The sequence below is a fragment of the Lepidochelys kempii genome, chromosome 11, assembly GCF_965140265.1.
Source record: "Lepidochelys kempii isolate rLepKem1 chromosome 11, rLepKem1.hap2, whole genome shotgun sequence".
Taxonomy (NCBI): domain Eukaryota; kingdom Metazoa; phylum Chordata; order Testudines; family Cheloniidae; genus Lepidochelys; species Lepidochelys kempii.
The window spans coordinates 41,017,151-41,041,233 of record NC_133266.1 but is presented as its reverse complement, the minus strand read 5'-3'; the positions used below and the strand labels follow the sequence as shown (position 1 = coordinate 41,041,233).

General features: G+C 39.0%; 1 protein-coding gene across 7 annotated transcripts in view; it reads right to left on the bottom strand.

The window, feature by feature from the left end:
• Nucleotides 1-24,083, bottom strand: part of RAPGEF4 (Rap guanine nucleotide exchange factor 4) — a 227,969-nt gene that overhangs the window by 165,724 nt on the left and 38,162 nt on the right. For 2 of the 7 annotated variants that reach the window (XM_073305861.1, XM_073305868.1), the window contains one exon: nucleotides 9,665-9,740. The exons of the other annotated variants lie outside the window; for them this stretch is intronic. In XM_073305861.1, the coding sequence (XP_073161962.1) occupies nucleotides 9,665-9,740 (76 nt within the window). The remainder of the gene's footprint in view (nucleotides 1-9,664; nucleotides 9,741-24,083) is intronic. 7 annotated transcript variants of the gene reach the window in all.

The following is a 24,083-nucleotide window of genomic DNA, read 5'->3' as shown; positions in this document are numbered from 1 at the left end:
CCAGTTTGCTTAATTCCTACTTATTTATTAAAAATTATCTTTGAAGGCTTTAATCTTTTACTTAAACATTGGTTTGGATAAAGAAATTTTGTTCCACATACGTACAGCAAGGGCAGAAAGAAAGACCAGCGCATCACCATTTTCTCCAGAAAGAGTCATCTGTCCTTTCTAAGCCCCCGTGATTTGCATAAGTGTCACACATAAGCTATGCAAATGTATAGTTCAAATATGTATATGGATTATATGTACATTTACAGGAAATTACTAAAAGGAATTTTGAGTGTAAAGTCAAACAAATTATCATCTATAATTGAATACATGCAAGTAAGCTTTAATTAAATGTGACTTCTCTGCTGAAAAGGAAAACATTCAAGTCTCACAACAGAAGAAGTTGGCCAACTGAGAAAACAAGCAAGCTTGGCTGCATGAAAAAAATATTTAAAAAAAACAACAACCCACATTTCAGTTTTTTTCCAACTTACTCTTGATTCACAAAACCAAATCCCTAAGACACAACAGTGCTTATAAAAAGGTGACAGGCTTGCTACCAAGATCAAATATTAGATATATACAGACAGGGCAGAAAGTTTTGGGGTAAAGGGACCAGTGAAATGATTCCTTGGGACCTCTTCATCATATTCAAAAATGCATGGAATCTTCAGGCCATAATCAGATGCCTACCACAGAAATAGAACCCAGCTGCTTTTGCTGGGCCCATGGCATGGGGGCCAACATTTAAAAATGTCCAAATGATAACTTGCCGCATAGGATTGGAGTTTGTGGCCTATTTAAGGGCTATGTGTTTGCATACAGTGATTTTTAATACTTATAGCATTTGCAAAATTAACACATCATCATGACACCCCTAAGAGGTAGAGAAATATGATTGTCCTTATTGAGGAGAAAGTAGTGTGGGAAAGGTTAATTGACTTGACTAAGGTCACATAGGGAGAACACATCAGAGCCAGGAATCACATTAGACCACCTTTCTCCTTGTGGCCAGGGATCACTATGACTGCTCAGCAGAAGAGCCAGCTAAATTGCAAGCAACTGTCTGGGAGGTGAGAGGAAGTTTACAATGACCCTGCCACTACCAGGGACAGCCCAGACAGTACTACCAAAACAGCCATGAATTAGTTTGAGGTCCCCCAGAAAATCAAGGGATTATAACCATGGGTTTCACTGGTCCCAAAGGGCAGCCATGGGCCTTGCCTATACTAGAAGGAATTATAGAATGGTTACACCACCAAATCCTCTTAGTGGAGATGCAGAGTGCTTTTGCTGGTATAGTTCATATAAGTTTTCTGAACAAAATAAACTATACTGGCAAAAGGACTCTCCTCCCCCCCCCCCCCCCAACCCCCGGAATAACCGTATTTACACTAGGGCTTTTGCTGGCATAGCTCTGTCTGGTTTGGTGTGTGATTTTTTTCCACACTCCTAACTAACACAGCTATGCCAACAAAACTTTTACAAGTAGACCAGGCCTAGGTGACTTTAGGAAGACTGTGAATAATCAGTGATGTTTAAGGGAAATCAATTAGTAACAACATTTCAACTCCAGGGATCAGTTTACATTTTCCAGACTTTCTTTGCGAGGCAACTGGCAAGAACATTTTTCTAAATGAAAGATGAGATTAGCCTTGAAATGTGAGTTCAGCTTTAAAATCCTCCGCTCAGTCAAATGAAACGACCTTTCTCCATGGAAGGTGACCATGGCCCATCAGCAACCACTCTGATGGACACACTGCTCTGTGAAAAGTGGTCTCTGAGATAATATGTTAAGTCTTTGAAAGTCAGTTACTAAAGGCCACTTTATCCTTAATGGGCCACCTCGTAGCTCTTGTTTAGACAAAGCCTCAGAGAAAGCAACAAGTCCAAATCCCCACTGTGGGTGTAAGGAACTGGAATAAACTGCCCCCGGGCTTATCTACACAATCTGTTAGTGCACAACGCACTCTAGCCCGCCTCAGGCTAACTGGCCCTATTGACCCTGCTACTGTGCACTAGAAGTTTGATAGTGCACTTGATGTCCTACTGTGAAAAATGGCATGTCTTGGCCTGCAGGCTAACCCAAAGGGCACAGCAAAAGAAAGCGGGGGGAGGAGAGAAGGGGGGTATCTGTCACTCTGGACAGCATGGGGCTGGAACTCTGACTGGGAGGTGAATGCCAGGAAAAGTTCTTTACATATGTGACCACATTTTTTTCTACATCTTCGAGTTCTTGTCTAGTTTATGAGAAGTGTGTGGTGGGGCCCGCTTGCTCCTGCCTCTATTCAAGTTCACAAATGGCTCAGAGATCTTTTTTGCTGGTAAAATGCCTAGTGCGGTTTATTTACAATATTAGTTTCCACCACCCTTATACACTCTATAGCCTTACCCCTAGAGTCCAAGGGAGCCCCTTCCTGCGAGAAGCAGGGAAGAGCAATGACTCTCTCTTCCTTTCCTCCTCTCTTTTTCTGCATTCTCCCTCTCCTACTTCCCTCCTCTGCCTTTCCTACAATCAGCCCAATGAGCCTCTTAGATCTCCTCAGCTCATCAGTTAGGCACAGCTCTTAATGAGGTCTGCTCTGGAGTAATTAATTAGAGTTGCAGTGACCAGAGTGCTGACTCAGTTGCTGTTGCCCAGAACTCTGTCACAAAGCATAAAATCTAGACTTTTTTATTTTACTCCATTTTTTTTCAATAAAACTTTTTACTAAGAGATTTAATATTGCGGGGAGGATTCTCACTCAGTCCGTCTGAGAGGAAAAATGCATCCCGCAACTTCTAAGGACAGATACTAAAGTGGTAAAAGTTTCTGGAACCTAAACCCTCACTCTAGTCTCACGATCAGTGAGGTCTGGGCTTTAATGTTCTCTCGGAGGGAGGTGCATTGCAAAAGGCTAAGGCAGGCTGTACCAAGGGCCCAGCTCCACACCCATCCTGGGATATTGCTATATAATAAAGTTTAAGGGCTGCTATAGCTCTATGGCTCCAGGCCTCCAATTCTCCCCTACTCTGACCCTGTCCTCTTCTTTGCTGTCTCAGCCTGAGCAAATCCCTGCATTTTGCCATTCTTGTCAGACTGATGTTAGGAAAAAAATTGAAGAGGTTTCCTTGCTTCTGTGGCTTATTTTTGTTGCTTTTAGGGAAGCAAGGCAATTGGGGGGGAAACCAAACAGCTTGCACTATGGAGACCCTCAGGCTAGGACTCAGAGAATGGACTTGTTTGTTTCAGCTATGTCAGTAATAGAGACAGATAGAGCTTCTGGGGCGCATATTCCCATTTACGAGTTCAAAATTCACTGTTTTGGTGAACAATCTTGTTTAATAAACTTTCACGTGAATATTTACAGAAATGAAACAAAAGAGGACGGAGTGTAGCGTTTTTTTTAGCAAATGTATGTCCTCGAAAATAAATTTCAGCTGTTCACTCAAATTTACTGTGTATGCATGAAAAATCACAACTTCTCCAACGTATAGGCTGCAATTGTTCTATTTCTGCTTATATTCCTGACCTTTAATTGCTTATTTGCAAAAGCCAAGACAAATAGGAGAACAAAAATTGGGCAATGAAACAAAAAAGGGAAACTTTGAAGGTGAACTTAAGGTCATGCCAAATGAAGAAGAGGTATAGTAGAAATTGATCATTCCATCTTCTTTACCCAGCCCTGGAACATGGGAACAAGAGAACATTCAATTGCCAGGCAATATATCTGTAACCTGTAGTGCAGCCTACAGTTAATCAGTAGAATTCACTGCCACAGAAGATCCATTAATAAATTTAATTTGGTTTAGTTATTTAAAAGTTTATACATCACACCTGTTGCCAAGGAACCAAATTCATAATGGAAGGTGGTTGGGAAACAGGGTAAGTGTCAAAACACTGTAACTTACTATAATTTGGAACTCGGTGGGTAGGCAAATCAAGAATGTAAAATAAAAGTTGTATCAGTTTATGCCAGGGTTGAATTTGATTCTGGGACTGTTGGGGGTAATGCAGGGACAGGGTAAAGTATATGACGGGGCAGAAAGAGATCAGTGGGGCTGCTTTTATTATGCACTTCTGTCAACAGCTTTTTTCTATACCTTTCCCCTACCCCATGCATGAAGTTACACTCACTTTTGCACACCTTCCAAATGCCAAATCAGTGAAAATTCCTCACTTACACCCATTTTCTAACAGCTTACAGCCAAAAAGTAATTTATACCACCAACGCTGGCACTAAAAGATTTGGTCGAAAGACTTCTATGGGAATGACACCAGCGCACTCCAGGCTGCATTTGACTTAAGGTGTCTAGGCACCTTACACTTAATATAAAAACAAACAAGGAAGTATTTAAGTTATCTAATGGGTGAATATTTATGGATACCATTGCCTTTAGAATGAGGCTCCTCCGCATTGCTTTGATGTTAATTAATTCATAAACCAGTTAAATAAATCTTACCAGACAAACATGTGGGGGAAGGGGAGATTCTTTTAAAAAAAAATCATCACCAGATTAGTGGATTACGGAAATTCATTTGCATTTCATTAAGGTATCTGATATTTAATGTCATGAAATTTCATCTGAAAAATTAACTGAAAAGGACTTGGAGAGAAGCACTATTGTGGATTAAAACTGGCTAAATGAACAAAAACAAAAGGTGATTAAACATGGCAACGTATAGATAGGGTATCTAACAGATGTGGCAAATTGCCGGTACGATTATGATGGGTCCCGCACTTCCTCTTCTTAGGGGGTGGTTCAGGGCGCAGTTTCCTGCCCCTGAACTAGGGTATCTACTGTCCCACTAGTAACCCAGAGAAGGGTAGCGGAGACGGAGGGACCCAGGCCCGCCATCTACTCCAGGTCCTAGCCCAGGGGCCCTAGGGATAGTGGTAAACCACTTGAACTAGTGTTTCCTTCCCCTGGGCTACTTCCCTCTCCTGCTCTTCAGCTTGTGGGGCCTCCTGCCCTCTCTCTCTGCACAAGCCAGGTGTCTCTTTACCTAGGGTCTTGGTCTTCTAGCCAGCCATGGCACTTCTCCAAACCGCCCTCTGCTCCAACTCCTCCAAACCACCCTCTGCTCCAGCTCCTTCCCCTGGCTGATTTCGCAGGCATGGGTGGGTGAGATTCTGTGGCCTGCGTTGTGCAGGAGGTCGGACTAGATGATCATAATGGTCCCTTCTGATCTTAATATCTATGAATCTATGAAGCTATGATTGAAGCAAGGGGTTTTGACCAGGTGACTAGCTTCAGGTGCTCTAACTGGCTTCAGGTGCTTTTAATTAATCTATAGAAACCTTTCTTCCCTCTACAGGGAATAAGGCTTCTCCTCATCCTGGGACTCACATATCTCTCCTGTATCACTCTCCTGCTGCCTTCTGTATCACACAGAGTACCACATGAACTGGTTTTAGATCCTGTCCTATTTAATATTTTCATTATTAATTTACCAAGAGAGAGTAAACAGCATGTTTGTTAATGAAATACAGATGATCCTAAATTGGGAGGAGTTCTGAACACCTATAAGGACAGGAAAATAATACAAAGGAACCTAGAGAGGTCAAAAACTTTGGGAGAAAATAACAAAATTGAGGTTCAACTTGGAAAAATACATTTTTCCTGGAGAAACAATGTGAAAGAGATACTCAATGGGAAGGAGAAACCTGGGAAGCAGTAATGTTGAAAAAGAACTGAAGTGCATCAGTCACCACTCAAATTTCTACCTTTACTATCAGACACCACACAGTTACCAAGCTATAGCCTTTCTAAATATAAGGGGCAAATGCTATAATCTTAAACACTAGTGAATGGTAACTGTTGGCAAATAATGACTCTTTAATGATGACCACTGCAGGGGAGATAGTAGACAGCAAATTAGACATGTGTTGCAGATATGGCTGCAAATAGGCCAGTGCAATATTGGGCTGTATACAAAGAGTCATCATGTCACAGAATAGGGAAGTAACAATCACACTCCTTGTGGCTCTGTTATGACCACATCTGGAATGCTGTGTTAATTTCTGGGCACCATACTAACAAAGACAGTGACAAATTGAAGTGAGTTCGGGTTATATCAACAAAAATTATCCAGAGCTGGAGGAACTAGGCTTTTCAGGAAAATTAAAACAGACATCTGTAAAATTTGTTGAGAGATGACAAAATGGAGACAACAGTATACAAATATCTGAAGGCTGTAAATGATGACAGAGAGGAATCATACGGTGATTTAAGTAGAAATAACAGGATGAAATTTTAAAAGAGAAAATTTAGTCTGAATATCAGAATACATTTCTTAAATAATGTGAGATGCATTTGATTGTGGAATATTCTCCCAAGTGCAGGTCCCATCACTTATGATATTTAAAATTAGACTAAACAAAACACTAGAGAGTAAACTATATATGAAACAATTCCCCTCTGGCAGGGAGATGGAAAGCATGATCTAATAGGCCTTTTTCATTGCCATTTCTATCTTCTGTGCTATGACCCTCTTTGTTTTCAATTAATTACAAGTCTGATTTTAAAAAAAACATATTCTAGTTCTAAAAGAAGGGATGAGACCAAGTCAAGTCCTCAGGGCCGAGAGGAAAGAAGCATGTCAGTTATCCAATTCCAGGATACTCTCTCAGCATGTTGTTTCCTTTTCCCACTGTATTTAGCACTGCATATATAAATGGCAAGGTTCCCTCCCTCCTGCCCCCGACCTTTCTAAACTATCAGGTATTGATTGCTGCTGGAGATAGGACACAGGACTAGATGAAGTCTTTGTATGATGTGCTAGCAGGGGTTCTCAAAACTTAATTTCACTGCAATCCCCTTTGGACAACAAAAATTACTACATCACCGGAGCGGGGGATCAAAGCCTGAGCCCACCCAAGCCCCTCCGCCTCGGGGGGGCGGGGGGGGAAGAGAAGGGGTAAAGTCAAGGCCCAAGGGCTTCAGCCCTAGGCGGGGGACCTGTAACCTGAGCCCCACCACCTGGGGCTGAAGCGCCTGGGCTTAGGCCCTGGAAGGTAGGGCTCAGGCTTTGACCAGCAAGTCTAACGCCAGCCCTGGCGACCCCATTAAAATGGGGTCACAACCCACTTTGGGGTCTCAACACAGTTTGAGAACCGCTGTACTAGATCAAACACTATGAACCAAATTCTACCTTCAGTTACAATTATATCAGTGGGATTGCATGGATGTACTTTAAATGAAGAAAGAATGTCACCCTATGCTTCTACTGGAAATACAGTTTTTATGATGATGTAATTTGCCAGCTCAGTCCAAAAACCCTTGGAATATATAATCTTTGCTGATGCTCCTTAACTTGCCACTCACAGCAACTGACAATATAAGAATTCCATCCCACTTCTCTTGATGGAGTAGTCTGATTAATGACAAGTGCAAAAGAAGAGCTTTGATGTGGCAGTAAAAATGACAAGATACAAGTCCACAATCCAGGAGATTCAAGTCCTTGTAACCCAGCAGAATCTTTATAGTTAATCTTTTAGTTTACATAACCAGCATTTTCTTCTGAATTGAATCAAAAACTTCCATATATATATTTCTAATTATTTTCTTCATGCTGGGCAATCCTGATTTTGGGGAGTGTGACATGCTTAGAGTTTCCTATTACAGCAAATCATTCTTATACAAAGAAAGCCATTCAAATGTGTTCACTTAAAAAGGAATATATTTAATATAAAGACAGTATTAATTATTCTTTAACAGTTTTCAAAAAAGGGTTGCTTTTTCTTTTTACTATAAAAGCTTCTTTGGGTTTTAGACTGTACAATTTATAATGCATTTCTGCAATGTGGCAATAACTTTGTCAGTATTCTGTGGCCTCACATATCCTTTTCGTAAATGAAATATTGGACAATTTAAATAAAAAGACCTGAATTTTGCAAGATTTTTTGTTAATTTTAGCTAAATTTTGACATTTATCTGCCAGTTACAGAAGTAGTTTAATAGAATTTTGGCTACATTTTTAAGCAAAAAAAACAACAACAAAAAAGCACTATGCAATCATTCTGTCTATAAGATTTTATAAAAACATAGTACAGATAATACTAAAATGGTTAAATAAAAACGTCATTTGATATGGGATCCATTTATCAAAGAGTTGTAATCAATCCTTCACAGTTGAAATTCATAACTAGAACCTTGCAAACACTATGGGACAAATTCTGCCTTGGATACATGAGCAGCAACCATTGGGCTAAAGCCACCACTAACGTAAGCAAACATCTTTCCATTTGACCTACTGACTTCAACTAGAAGCTGTTTCATTCGTATCTGAGAGCAGAATTTGACCTTTAAAAAGTTCAGGGTTGGTATAAAAGCCCCATGCTATGTAATGATGCTTTCTGGCCCTCCATTTCTCAATTCAGACGTAGCTCTAGTCATTACAAAGGTCCATGGAAATCGTCCTAATCCCCACAGTAAGACTGCAATTTTCCAAGTAAACCGTAGGTAAAGTTAGTCCACCAAAAACTTTCCAAAATAAACTCAGAAGAGTGACCTCTTTCACTTCTTAAGGGGGGGGAAGGGGAAGGGAGAAAACTGTAGCAGATTTCCTAGACTAAAGCAAGGGAATTCTCTGACTACTGCAGTGAAAGTGAAATGCCAAGAAGTGAGATAATATCAAAATTAGAACGATAACATGTAACAAGCTATTTACACCATCTTAGAATCTGGCTTATATAGAAATTGATCTTTCTTAACAGGCTCCATTGACCTCTAAACATGTGTTTCCCTTGCATAAAGAACTAGTCATAACTAACACTTTAAGAGCCAAACTGAGTCTCAGTGTAACTGAGACAGACTTTATGCCAAGTATGAATTTGGCCCTTAAAATGTTAATGGAACTTTATGCATGCCATGAACACTGAAAGAAAGATGTAAATCTTTATCCACACAGAGAGAATCTTTATGCAGGATATTTTTTTACTGTGAAACAAGACAGAAACATAGCACACAGGTTGGATGCAGAGAACAATAGCCAACATGTATACAGCAACACAGGTGTATTAGTACTTTATGGATATACGCAATCACTGCTCCAGAGACAGTTTACAATGTAAGGGTCTAATCTTGAGAGATGCTGAGCACCTGTCACTCCTATTGACTTCAAATGGGCATAAACTGGGCAACAGAAGCACTTTCTCTGGGGAGCAGTCTCTGCTGAGCTACTATCCCACACACAATACACTAGTCAGCACAGATCACTTCCCCTTGGAACCATATGGGCTCTTGTCTGCTCCTGTGCAGCACATCTATGCACTATGTCATACTCAAGAGAGATTAACTGATAATCCTGCCCGAAGACACTGCCCAATTAATGGACACCAGCCACACAGTAGATGGAGCACAGGACTGGGCTTCACAGGCCTGCTGAGCGATCCTCGGAAAGTCACTTCTCCTCTCTGTGCCTCATTTTCCCCATGCATAGAAAGAGGGATAACTATATTGACTTTGTTTGTAAAGTGTTTAGAGATCTACTGATTAAAGGTGCTATATAAAAAGTAGGCGTTTACAATATAGGGCATCTGGGTCCAACTAGTATCATCATGTAAGACTATGATTGCTCTGCTAGACTCCTGAGATATTTCCAGTATATCCTGCAGGTCTCAACTGTATAGAAATTAAATCTGATTTGAGAGCACAAAGTTGTCAACAATTCAGTTAAAATACAAATACTTACAACCTGACTGGTACCATCTGTCGCTTCCTGAAGTCTCATTATATTATTCATCAGAAAGGCACAGAGGCAGGAAACCCTTCATTTTGTTGAGGAAAAACAAAAGAAGTCAATGCCTCAGTGCAAGATATTTATTTATTAAAATGGGTATCATTCTTCATGGGGCAACTCCCAGTACAAAATTAATATAATCACATCTGACAGAAATATCCTGCTAAGAGTTTCAATGTGAGTCTCTACCATCATCTCATAATATATAATCTTTTAAACAACCATACTCCAGGCACTAACTACTCTGAAAAAAATAACACACGCTGATATACATCTAAAATATATTTTAGAATTGGGTCACATTTATGTAAAGAAATTGGAGCTGTGATTCATTCATATTGCCAACATTTACTGGTAAACTTTAGTGTTATTTATAGAATAGAATTTGGTTTTCTATCATAGCTTTCATGCCATACTTAATATGGCCCAAAGCACTCTGCACAGCTCACAGTAAAACAGCAACTCAAAGGTAAATGCTCCAGCCATTCTATGTTCTAGTATAGTGTAAGATGTGATTCTAATGTGAAAAGGCACTATGTAAAATGGTGTCTTCTAAATAATCAAATCTGCTACTTCTGTGACTAAACTTTTACTACTTTGTACACCCGCAATCAACACAGCTGAAAGAGTGTAAGAGCTTGTCTAACTGGTTGGGGAGTGTGAATCCTGGGAAAATGAAGGAACTTGTTCAGCCCTCAGGACTGTACTGCCATGCACCCATTTACTGGCCCCAAAGGGCATTTCCAGCAGCCAGGGATTGCCAGAGAGCTCAGGACATGCTCCTGCACCACTGAAGTCAATGGGAATTTTGGCTTTGACTTCATGTGGGATAAGAGTTGCAAAGGTGGTGTAGAGTTTTGAAACATTTAAAATCTAATTAATACGTTTGAGGAAGAAAAGTGAACCAGTAAAATGGTTATGTCCAGGAAATGGCGGCAGAAAGGAAATAGGCTTTTGAGTGTCTGTATAGATATAGCTATGAGAGAGAGAGAGAGAGAGAGAGATTATAGCATTATCTCCAGAGATAATTAAACAAAAGAGCATACATCAGCCAAAAAAAAAAATTCCCCAAAATTAAATTTAAGAAAAATACCATTTTTTTAGTGTCATAGGAGGATTTAGTTGGCCAGGACCCAATTGAGATAAAAGTCAGACTGCACAGCCCAAAACATGCCTCTGAATATGTACACAGATGAATGTGTACAGCATAAAAAAAATAAATGATTGTTCTGGGGGCAACAGCAGTAAGATAGCCAAAGACTAAGAGTTTATTTTTACTTGAGGACAATGTTCATTTTTGTTTATTCTTTCCCAGAGCTCTAATGTTGGATCATTTTAAAGAAGTTCTGTATTAAAATCACAAATGAGTTTGATTCCCCAATGATGATAGTTTAAATTCCAGTGTATTACTAGATCAAGAGGTCTCGGTTTTTGGTCTCTTATTTTTACTGTTTCTCTCGCTCTCTGTGTGAAACTTGCAAGCTGCTAATTGTGTTAGTACATCCTAAGACAGAGTCTGTTCTAAAAGCAATACTTTGTAACAACAACTACTCACACAGGGAGAGACTCAAAGCAATACTCTGTAACAACAGAAACAACACATAGAGACTCCCCACCCTTTTATTGTATTTATCTCACTTTGTTAACAATTGTGATTAAAACAGATATTAAAATAGGATGTATGTGGATAATAAATGAATGATCAGGGAGGTGCCAGCCTAAGAATCCAGTGTCGATCGGCTAAAGAAGGCGTCAAGTGGAAACAACCAGAGGACCCCCAAAGGGCAGACTGGAATCCACCCAACAGCCTCAAGGATGGAGAACCGAAGAACAAAATAACATCTGGCAGCACAGAGCTGTCAGGAATGTGCCATCTGCTGATTGATTCAGCAACAGCATGATAAAGCAACCTCCATAGACTTGTATTAGACCAAAGACCTATAAAAACAGAACCAAGGGACTGAGTTCTTTGGGGTCTGATTCTGCAAACCAAGGAGCATCAGATGTGCATCTGACAAGGCCCTACTCCCTCTTCGTGTCCAGGCCACCTGGCCAGTGGCTTGGCACGAGCAACTCTAAGGCTGGTAACTATGATAACAACCTTGCAGAACCTCTGTGTGCGTGTGTGTGTGTGAATGAATGTGTGAATAAATATGAGATTGAATGGAATGTTATAGCTATAACTAACTGCTTACTATGATTCTTTCTGTATTTACAGTAAATGTGACATTTTGCTTTATCCCTTTTAATAAGAGTCTGCTGGTTTTTATTTTATTGGTATAACACTAAGAGAGTGAGTCTATAGTGCTGGAATCACTTGGCAGATAGGTGGCATCTTCTGATACTGGTGCTCTACATTTTGCTTGTGGAATGAAGAGCTGGAGCTGTTTTTTCAGCCTGCAGATTCCAACTGCTGGCTCCAGCCTCTGCAAAGCTACATGTCAGATGTCCAATGAGGATTATTTCCTTTCATGCTTATGGTATTGCTTTCAATCAGTTACTGAGAAAGCAAGCACAAGCTATATCATTTAACAAACATATATATAGTTATATTTAACATGCATATTGTATTAATCACACATGTGTGTACACGCAATACATATAGATATTACACACATGGTTAAATGGGATAACAAAGGAATATATTTTTTTGAAGACTGTACACCAGGCTAATCCCAGATCCAATACATCATATAGAACAGTGGTTTTCAACCAAGGGTATGTGTACGCCTGGGGGTACGCTGCGGTCTTCCAGGGGGTAGATCAGCTCATCTAGATATCTGCCTCGTTTTACAACAGGCTACCTAAAAAGCACTAGCAAAGTCAGTACAAACTAAAATTTCTTAGACAATGACTTGTTTATACTGCTCTACAGACTATAACTGAAATGTAAGTACAGTATTTATATTCCATTTGATTTATTTTATAATTATATGACAAAAATGAGAAAATAAGCAATTTTTAAATAATAGTGTGCTGTGTCTGATTTCATAAGCAAATAATTTTTAAGTGAGGTGAAACTTGGGGTACACAAGACAAATCAGACTCGTGATATAGAAGGGGCACTTTGCCTACTTCTCAACAAAATATTATAAGCAGAATGCTGTAGTGAGGATTCATCATGTTGATTTTATTTTTTTAAACATACTAAAATATTCCAATATGAAAGATTAACTCATCAAAATTAGATTATACAACCCGATAGTAATAATTATAGTTATGTAATGTTATGTTACATAACATTATATCTAATATAATATACTAGTTGATCTAGAGTTTATTTAGCTATCTATTTTAAACTGTGTGTAGAAAAGGCATAATTAGGTTGACTGATGTGTTTGATAAAGAAATATCAATATCTTTTTCAATGATAAAACAAAACCTATGATATTCCAGCTTGTCATTTCTGCCCATTTGTGTTACTCAAACAATATCTTAATACAGTTTGGGGAAATAACTGAATGAGTCTCAGCTATATTTGGAAAGTTGAGTGATTAATATTCCAAGATGATGTTTTTGATTGGCAGTCAAAGGGATATTTTCGAAGTTCAACCAGGAGGTGGAATGCAAAATTAAAGACAGATTACTCAGGGGAAGATTGGCGGTTGATATATAAGCGGTCTGAATTTATATCAATAAATACTAAACGTAGGAAGGGAATTTTAAACTCCGATCACATAATCGCCCTCAAACAAATGACTATGACGTATAACTCTTTTATCCCATTGGGTGTCTCCCCAGCATTTCTTGCTGTGCCTCTATCTCCCATCAACCCTGGAAACTACATGCCTGAGAATTACCTTCTTGTTTGGGCTAAAACAGGAACAGAATAGTGCATTACAGTGCCAGCATGCCTTGTTACACCAGGACTCTTGAACCTTTTTCTGAAGCATTTGGTACTGGGCAGAGTTGGAGACAGAATACTCGAATATGGCCCGCTGGATAGATCCTGTATAGCAATTATCTTCCTATTAAGAAGAGATTTCCTTTTAACTTTGATACAATTTCATTTCTAAGTGTCAGATTATTCTGGTGCATATGGAATTTGTATATTTTGTAAAGCTTTAATTTGACTTACCTGAGCATATCTACTGCTTTTAATTTATATACAGAAATACATATGCCTATACCTGTCTGATTTACATGGAGCCCCTGAACAACTGGCCCTCAAATCTACTGTACAACCCAACCCTCTCATTTCCTGTCACCTAGGTAAAGGTGTGGAAATAGCAAAGAAATGGCGAAAGGTATAGAGAACATAAACCTGGTGTCAATAGATTATGAGATGGCCAAACTGCAGGTCCTAAAAGGAAGCAAGAAGTGGTAATCTGGGATGAAATCCTAGCCCGATTGAAGTCAATTGAGTAACTCCGATGGACTTCAATAAGGTCAGGATTTCACCCATGGTAGCGGGGAGAAAGCAGCCTAAAGGAAAGGGCAAAGAGTCCCCTGCTTATACCCTAGAAGGGGAGAACTTCTATTTTAAAACTTGGAATATATTCTGGGGAAAGGAAAGGCTTTTAACTGAACTGTTATACCCTAGGCAGGCCAAGAAAAAAAATTAGACCATTTCTTATACTACACACCTAGATTAGATTTAAATAGTTGGATTTGTTTAGATGCAGGCTACTGAAGCTTCTGGGAAGGGAAAACCAACAATAAGTAGGTTTTGTAAGGCATGCCTTATGTATTATTCACAAAAATATTTCAAAAAACTAAGCTACACTTATCAGAAAAGTGAACAGAGTACAATCTGATGCACTATCACTGCTTTTCTGTTTGTTTGCTTTCTTGCTCATTAATCTGCAAAAAGATCTTCCACTGTGTATTGTCAAGGAACTGTATATTAATTTTTTTAAATTGCTAGCATCTGAAACGGATGGATTAAAAATGTAAATGTGAAAACATATATTGATGTAATAAATGATATATTATTATTTTTCTTGTCCATTATAAGCATAAGCACCAAGCACACAGAAGTAATATGCTCTTTAAAACAATGCTTTTAAGGGACACACTGAAATACCCAGAACTGTAGAGTTATATAAAACAGCAATATATCTCATTATTAAAAGGAAACCGCTAACTAAGCAATGAATGTATTTAGAACCTGAAAGAACTGAACTGTCTCTGGGGTGGATAACAGATTAATTTTTTGTGCCAGATGAAAAAGAAAGATTCATTTGAAAAGAAACCAAAAGCTGAGATGGCAATGTTAACGGAGAGATTAGGAAGTGTCAATGCCCAAAATAAGCTCATCCCCATAACCATGAGGTTGAGCAGAAGAATGGATAAGCTGTGTCAAATCAAAAGGTCCAGAAGTATAAGCACAGCTTTCGCAGTTGATTACTTTGGTGTCCGTTCGAAGGCGATGAAAGCCCTTGCCAACTACAAATCCAGTCGGAACCAGAGCTCCAGTCAATTTAACACAAATTCTGGACAAGATTAATTAAATTTTAATGCAGCGATTTTCTTGTTTACACATGGTACTGTATTGTTTGTTACTGAAGCAAACATTTGACAAGAAAAGTGTACATTTGGCAAGAAAGACAGACTGTTTTGAGAATCTTGAAAGTCTCTTGTGAGTCTTGCAAATATTTCTTTCATTCATTATTTTCTATCAACTGAAGTCCACAACTATGCGTCTCAAAATGGGAGTTGTGTTTTTCATACTATGTTAAATGGAGGAATAACATACAATGATAGAGATGCAATGTTAAAAATACAAGCTGCTCAGGGTCAAAAGTGCTTTTAGCATTAATTAAAAATAAAACAAGTTCATTGGGTAAAATGCAACTTTAGCTGTACAAATTCCAGGAGAAATAGCAGCCTCAAAACATCTGCAGAGACCACCCTTTTAACTGCTTAAGGAGATTCCCAAGACTCTGTCACCTTAAATCAAGAATAACTAAAGTGAAATGGAAACTGCTTTGAAATGGGAATAGATCAAAGTGCCTAAGTAACTGTTAGTGTGTAGCAGCAGGGCCCACACAGACAGTGCATGGCAGGCTAGAGTGGGGTAAATTTACACCCCCATTTGCCATAACTAGAACGTTTGTGTAGACTAGTGGATTTAATGCCATTTGGCCCCTTTGGCCTTTCGCATAAATTGCATCTGTATGGCAATACTGGATATCATACAGAAGGACACAGCGCATCAATTGAAACAGAATAGATCACCACTGATTATGAGCTTACTGAACATAATCCCACTAACTGAAAACTACAACATCATTTGTAAGCATTTACAAAATCAGTTCAGCATGCTCACCAGCACCATCAGCCCCAACAGAAAAATTCCTCTGGATGACTGCCATGAAAATGCTGAACAGTTGGTGATTTCTCTTCTAAGACATGTAATTACCAGTAAAGTCCTCACAGAAGAAGATAGATTTGTCATAAAGAGTGTTATATAATATACAGCATTTTTGTTACAAGAAGTGATGAATACATCCAAATGAAAACTACCAAGGTAGGCAGAATATAATTTGCCCACTCTTTCAAAAGTGCCATGTGATCTTTCATAACCACAGTGGCCAATGCTTCAGCTTTATATCTTTATAGATCTGAAAGAGCACTATAAGGCACCTCTGGTTTGCTACAGTCTCAGAGGGATAATATTCAGATATTCCAAACCACTTCTGGATAGCACCTCAGGTTTTCCCTGGAGGTCTCCCACTCAAGAACTGACCAGACCTGACCTTACTTTGTTAATGAAATCTCATGAGATGACAGATTGATGAGTGGTAATAAAAACGTATCTGTTAACATTTAATTCAAGCCATAAATAGAGAAAAAGAGTATTGAACCACCTTTCAGGTGAAACAGCCGTAAATATATACATAGTTTTGTTTGCATTCAGAGAACTATCACACGTCCTGTCACATGTACTATGTCTGATATCTGTAACGTACTGTCTCCTCAGACATAAAGAAAACATCCCAACCTCAAATGGATGCCTGGTTTTTTTTCCTGCCATTATCAAGGGTTTTATCAAAGAAAGGTTTCATCTTATGTCTACTCCAGGCTTGTCTACACAGGCAATTTACAGCGCTACAACTCTCTTGCTCAGGGGTGTGAAAAAACACCCCCTGAGCACAGCAAGTTTCAGCACGGTAAAGCGCCAGCATAGACAGTGCACCAGCACCGGGAGCCGCATTCCCAGCATCGGTAGCTTTGCCCCTCGTGGAGGTGGGTTTTTTAGAGCGCTGGAAGACCACACAAGCCACATTCAAGCGCTGACACGGCAATGCTTTAGCGTTGCCAGTGGAGACTAGACCAAAGTCCCTTAACTTATCCCACAAGCAGATGAGGAGGGCTTGGGAACAAATACTGCTACGGAGACTTTTGCTTAAGCAAAGCCCCCTACTGAGGTACACTCTTATGATCCATTATGGCCTGCCACAGAGCCACAAAAGCTGGGCAAGTATTTAGCATTCCACCTTCCACCAGCACAGCTCCATTACTGCTGTGTTCTTACACAACTGCAGCTTCTTCTGGTGTAAGCTTCAATTCACCTACTGGGCTAAAATTTCATTCCATATTAATTTACATCTGCACTACCAGACAGAGCATCATTTATTAAAATTAAGAACTTTTCTTTGAAAATAAACATTTAAACTAAAGAACAAACAGTAAAAGCATATTGCAAAATAATCAAATCCAGAGTAATAACAACACTTTGGGCCAGTTCTACTCTCAGTCATACCTGTGTAAATACAGTATTATTTCACCATCTTCACAGGAGTAACTCTGAATTTATACCAGTGTAACTGAGAGCAAAATCTGACACCAATTTGAGTGTAATAAATATTTTAGAAATTCTCCTTGTTCATGTTGGTAAAACACGTAAAAAGAGTAATATGCAAGATACGAAGGTGAGATGTTGGCTGCTTAAGAAGCTTTTCCCCACTTTCTGCCAAATCTGTGTTTACTGTCATATTAGTAATTAGCATGTGCTCTGACTTTTTTAATGTGTTACTCCAGCAACAATCTTCTGTCTGCCAATCACCACTACATTTCTTGCATCTCTCACACTAGCTCTGTTCCTTTGCACAAGCATCTGATGGTCAAGTGTGTATTTCTGAACTACACAAGACACTAGATTTCATAAGCTTGTACTTCTCCATATTTTTATTTTTCTGTAATGTGTGCTGTCTACCTTATTACATGGACTGATTCTTCTTCAGTCGAATGAAACAAGTATTTGACAGGTTGCCCGATGCTGTGCTTGGAAGGCAATCTACTATAACCTGATCCTCTTTCCATTTCTTAAATAAACCCATCTGAGAGAAATAACTATCCAGGTAGAGTTTCAGCAGCCAACGAAGAGGATGCCATTAAGTGGTTACATGTAATGGACTATTCCATGCACACATTTTTTATACTTCTGTGGGTCTCAACATTTCACTATTTTAAATCACGCGATCATCCCATAAAGCTAAATATTCTTCACTTTATTAATTATATGGTTTTATATCTGTACTGTACTTACCTAGTGGAAATCAATAAATTATAGCAATGATTTATGCAATTGATTATTGAGCAATAAACTGTCAAAATAGTATACCATAAATCAACCAAATCATTTAGGCATCTGGACTTGAATTTGATTTTTCTCTTGCATTTTTATTTCAATATTTCATTTCTTATATCTAGTTTACTCTCCCTCTCAAATTAACTGTGAAACATATCAGCTATGCAATACTCAACAGTGAAAAGGTGAAAGGTGAAATTAGAAAGTGCTGATACTGACTCGAGATTCCCAGTATTCCTTACACAAGAAACAGTATTCTGAGAAAGGTTCTACTACAAAGAAAACAATAGGTTCTTTTGTACCAATATTTAATGTATGTTCTCCACTTATCAAGAGGAAAGGGAAATCCTACCTCTCAGAAATAGTCTACTGTATTTAATTCCAAAACACTTAAATGCAATTTAATGACGATACAGTATTGTGTAGATAAATAACTCATTTGCTGTGTTTAAGAAGAATGATCAAATGGAAAATATAAATGAGTGAAAATCTTTACAAATCCAGCCTGTTGTTAAGATCACACAGAACTCCCATTGACATAAAAGTGGTGCCTATATCCTAAGATGAAGACTGCATTAGAAAGGTCAGACAGACATCATGTACGTGTGCACTCAGAGCAAAGTAATTGCCGTTAATCTGATTATTTGAGAACCTAACCAACCCTTTCAAAAAGTTCACATCTAATACTATGCAACATTCAAGTCACTACACAATTCAATATTTGTATTTCTTAAACAAATTTCCACTGCATCTATTTATAAATTCCTGTGTTTTCACAGAGGACCCATTTTTGACCAGCTCATTAAATGGTAACATTAGCACTTTCCAGGAGAAAGCATTTTTTTCAGAAGTTCTGATTTCAATGCAGTGAGACACACTGAGGTCCACTAGAATACCATCGGAAGGGCATCAGCAGGGCACAAGTTACACTATTATTTATCAGGCTGCAATGTGTGTAATGCTGCTGAATGCATATAAAAAGAATAAAAGTATTCATTCTGACCTTGTAGAGGCCAGCTCTCTTTCTCTCTCCAACGTTACTGCACACCAAGATCAGCTCTTCATTTAATCATGATAAAATATCTCTCAGGGAATGTATGTTATTCCACAGAAGAGGAAACTAGCTGTTTGTACATTATCCAAGAAGCTTGAGCAATTCACAGTAGTAGGAAAGACTTCTAAAAATAAGTCACCTCCCAGCAGATGCACTTCCTTCCTGTTTTAGTTTGAGTCAGTTTGTAACTGCATGAAAGGACAAAACTTGAAGACAGAGTAGTGAGAACTCCTATAACAGATACACCGTACAAATAAATGTAGTTCTTTCCTTGTCTGTCTAAAAGAATCAGAACATTGGAGGTGGAGTGAACTACAGACCCAACAGGATATGCGTGACCAGAGCTGCTAGTGTGTAGTCTCTGCTTTTATGTTTATTTTTGGATATGGCTTTCTTAGTCCTTTGCAGTATTCAGGGCTAGGAAGTAGCTCAGTACTATCCTGATAATGCCAAAGGGGGAAAGTAAGTTCTTTTGGGGATAGGGAATGTCTCTTAGTATATGTTCATAAAACATCGTGTAAGTGCATAGTGCTAACAGAGCAACTAATGCATTCTTACACAAAGAATATTTTTTGACTGTGTTAACACTCCTTGAAGAGTAAGGCCAGAGATAAGCCAGTGCACAAAAGTATGACACTGGAGATTCTGGACTCCTCCAAGAGCTTCTTTGTCAAACAATATGTTCAGCTCACGGTAAGAACTTAGCCAGAGATTTCATCTTCTCCAATGTGCTGCCCCAGCTGTTGGTGTAAAACTAGATGTCTCTGAGGATGAGCATACTCTGAGGCTGAGCAGATGTTCATGAACAGGGTGCTGCTTAAACAGACGTAGTCATTACAGAAAAGACTAGACCATTTTCCCTGGTAATTGCTATTGTCAGGGCAATATCATCTGGCTTATTGACTGGCCTATTCCCTGATTATTAAAAATGGAGGTCATAGAAGACCTTGTCTGTATTTAAAGGGCAAAAACAATATCCTATTTTTTTCAAATATTCTTTCCCAAGGAACACAAGCTGCCTTCTCTCCTACACATATCTGGTAGAACTACTGTATTTCCACATATACAAAGTCTATAAAAATCAGGGAGGAAAAAAGACCCCCAAAAAATCTGTATTGAAGTAAATCTATTACTTTTCAGGTAGAGGGTCAAGTATTCTCAATGAAGTCCTACAGTATTTAAAATAAGAGTCACGGGTTCTGTATTAAGCCAAATACACATTAACTATGTTATCAGGTTGTGTATGTCCTGGGATATGAAGCAATATAGAAGATCAATAATATTGTTTCTTACAGTGTTGTAACTTTATACAGGCATATAACCAATTTACAATTTGATTTAAACAAATATACAGAAAAAATTGTATGAAAATAGTTCTGATTCAAAATTGGCACCACGGTGTGACTTTATAAAGATAGCCTTACTTTAAAATTCTTCCTGAATTAAGGAAATTAAACAGTGTCTCCCATCCCACCCCTGCAATTCAGCTCTAATTATCTAGAGGGCTGAAAATGGTATGCAGTGGATTTTAATATTAATTTCCTGAAGATGTTTGCTGTAATTATGCTGACATTGTTGCCTTCTTTTGTCTTTCCCAGGACACCATTGAAAACTAATCTGTGGCCCATTCTCAGTTATACAGAGCATTTTAATAAATACAGATATAGCAGTTATGGAACAGCATGGTCTTTGTTCACTGTGTCAGAACACGTTTGCCAGAATCTGCTTTGGGTAAACAAAGGTGACCTGATCTTAGAACAAGCCCTGAACACCACAAATCCCACAACTCATCAAAAAGTTACTCTAAAGGGAAAGATATGCACTTATGGTACAAAGAAAATATCATAATATTACTAATATTTTCAGAGATTTTCATAAAGAAGTCAAATATATTTTGAATATATTCCTTCTTTGTAAAGAATAGTTTTATTTTTTTAGCAGCAACATATGTCGTGGCTTTGGAATTAATGTACTGCATACAGACAAAAGCACCCTTTCAAGTCCTGCTAATACATCCTAAACTACCAACTAGGGCTAACTTCTTCAGCATTCTTGTTGGATGTTCAGGAATATTGCCCACAAGAGAGACTTCACAAAAATTCACCAAAAAAATGGCATTTTGGGATGTATAAGTAGGGGCATAGCGAGCAGATCGAGGGACGTGATCGTCCCCCTCTATTCGACATTGGTGAGGCCTCATCTGGAGTACTGTGTCCAGTTTTGGGCCCCACACTACAAGAAGGATGTGGATAAATTGGAGAGAGTCCAGCGAAGGGCAACAAAAATGATTAGGGGTCTGGAACACATGACTTATGAGGAGAGGCTGAGGGAACTGGGATTGTTTAGTCTGCAGAAGAGAAGAATGAGGGGGGATTTGATAGCTGCTTTCAACTACCTGAGAGGTGGTTCCACAGAGGATGGTTCTAGACTATTCTCAGTGGTAGAAGAGGACAGGACAAGGAGTAATGGTCTCAAGTTGCAGTGGGGGAGGTTTAGGTTGTATATTATGAAAAACTTTTTCACTAGGAGGGTGGTGAAACACTGGAATGCGTTACCTAGGGAGGTGGTAGAATCTCCTTCCTTAGAAGTTTTTAAGGTCAGGCTTGACAAAGCCCTGGCTGGGATGATTTAATTGGGGATTGGTCCTGCTTTGAGCAGGGGGTTGGACTAGATGACCTCCTGAGGTCCCTTCCAACCCTGGTATTCTATGATTCTATGACTCTATGAATTCAGAAAGAATTTGATTGCAAAGTGTGCAGAGAGCACATGCCAGTCAAGCTGTAGTCTACGAGTGACATCTGCAGCATGTCCAATATTCTTTGTATAAAATTTTAACAGGGATTCAGAAATACACTGAAAAGTGTCTGCTAAAAGCTCCCAAGTCAGCTCTCTCTTGATGGCGGCTACCATTTTTGTATTGGGTTGTTATAATTTAAACATTATAAAAAATAAAAGTTGCTCTGTAAAAATAAATAGCATTGTATCAACCATTTAAGTAAGAGTAGTCAAAGGAAAAACATTTTAAAAGTGCTTTGTAATTCTTGTTTGAACATCTTTAAGGTGTTTGTGACAGAGGGAAACATATTTAAAAGAATGCAACGTTCAGAATCGAAAAAAGGAACCATATGCTAAACAATTTTTTTTCCATTTATCAGAGATGAAATCCAATGACTTTGTTTTTAGAAAGGAAATCCCTTGGATATCACAGATGACACCTCTTGTCCTACATCTAGGTCAGCGATCAGCAACCTTTGGCACGCAGCGTGTCAGGGAAATCCGCTGGCGGGCCGGGACGGTTTGTTTACCTGCAGCATCTGCAGGTTTGGCCGATTGCAGCTCCCTCTGGCCGCGGTTCGCCGCTCCAGGCCAATGGGGGCTGCGGAAAGCGGCGTGGGCCGAAGGATGCGCTACCATCCCAGCCTGCCAGTGGATTTCCCTGACGGGCCGCGTGCTAAAGACTGCCAATCCCTGGTCTAGGTAAAGGTGAACTAAAAGCATTTTAACTGACAAAACCTGAGCTCAGGTTTGTTCTCTTCCATCACTAACATTCAAGACTCTATCTGCATTACAAGTTTTGCCATCTGTAAACGCAACACTAAACCAAGTTACAAGATGGTCAAGGCATGCCATAGTTAAGCGTGGCACTTAAACACTGTAAAATCTGTAGTGGAGATGGAGCCTAGAGCATTGCAGGAACATCATTCTTCACATATTTACTCGAGTGTTTTCCTACAGCTCTATTTGAGCTAAAGACATTGGGCCAAATTCTGCTCTAAGTTACAGAAGCACAACCAATGAAGCAAAGTCTGCCACTATCAGTGTATTCAGTGACAGACATGTTTCAACAGTACTTTGGAACTCTGATGCCCCACCCATGCTATAGTATATAAAATATGCCTGGAACAACTACGTTTACAGGTGACTGACACTAGTGATGTTTCTCTGACCAACGTTGCCAGGAATTTTTTCTGAAAGCTTTATTATAATACTTGCTAGAGGATAGCACTGTTTGGTTAATACAGGTCACAGAAAGCGGAAAAAGCCCAAACCTTGCCCACACTGGCCAAGGAAACTAAGCTAGAATGCTACAAGCAGTAATCATTGTTTAAACATAATATTTGCAGAACCTCAACGTTAGGTCACAATCTGCTACATGTGGACCCCTAAACTTGTACAGATTCTAATTAAATCAATAGGGTTCTTCATGGACCCAGCAGTCCATTTATACGGATTAGATTGCATAGTGTGGACTAGACCTAATTGGTGCCTTCTAATTACCAATAATATTTTTCAAATCTTGCAAAAATTCAGATATGAATCACAAAATCTGCCAACTAAACATGCAAGCACACTAATGACACGTGCTCGGCAAGGACACCCAACTAGATAACAGTAGCAAGCAGATTCAAGAACCATACATTCACTAAAGAGTGAAGTATTGGGGGGCTTTGCAAGTATTCACTATGCCAAATAACACATTCATTTTTAAGTGCTCTTCAGTCAGTTACCAATTCTAAAACTCTTCCATTTGGTGGTGATAACAAGGAGGGATGAGGAACAATATGCAAGTGCAATTTGATCAGGGTCCACTATGCGATTCGACTAGCTGGTGTCAAACGTAAATATAAGTCTGACAACCCAGCAAATGGAGAGCACAAACAAATATGTTAATCTGAGTTAGTTTCATTTTACGAAATAAGTTAAGGGGAGAAGTATACAGCAGTTAAAGTAAATTTTAAAACAAATATCAGAAAGTTATTTCTTGTTGGAGACTAATGCAT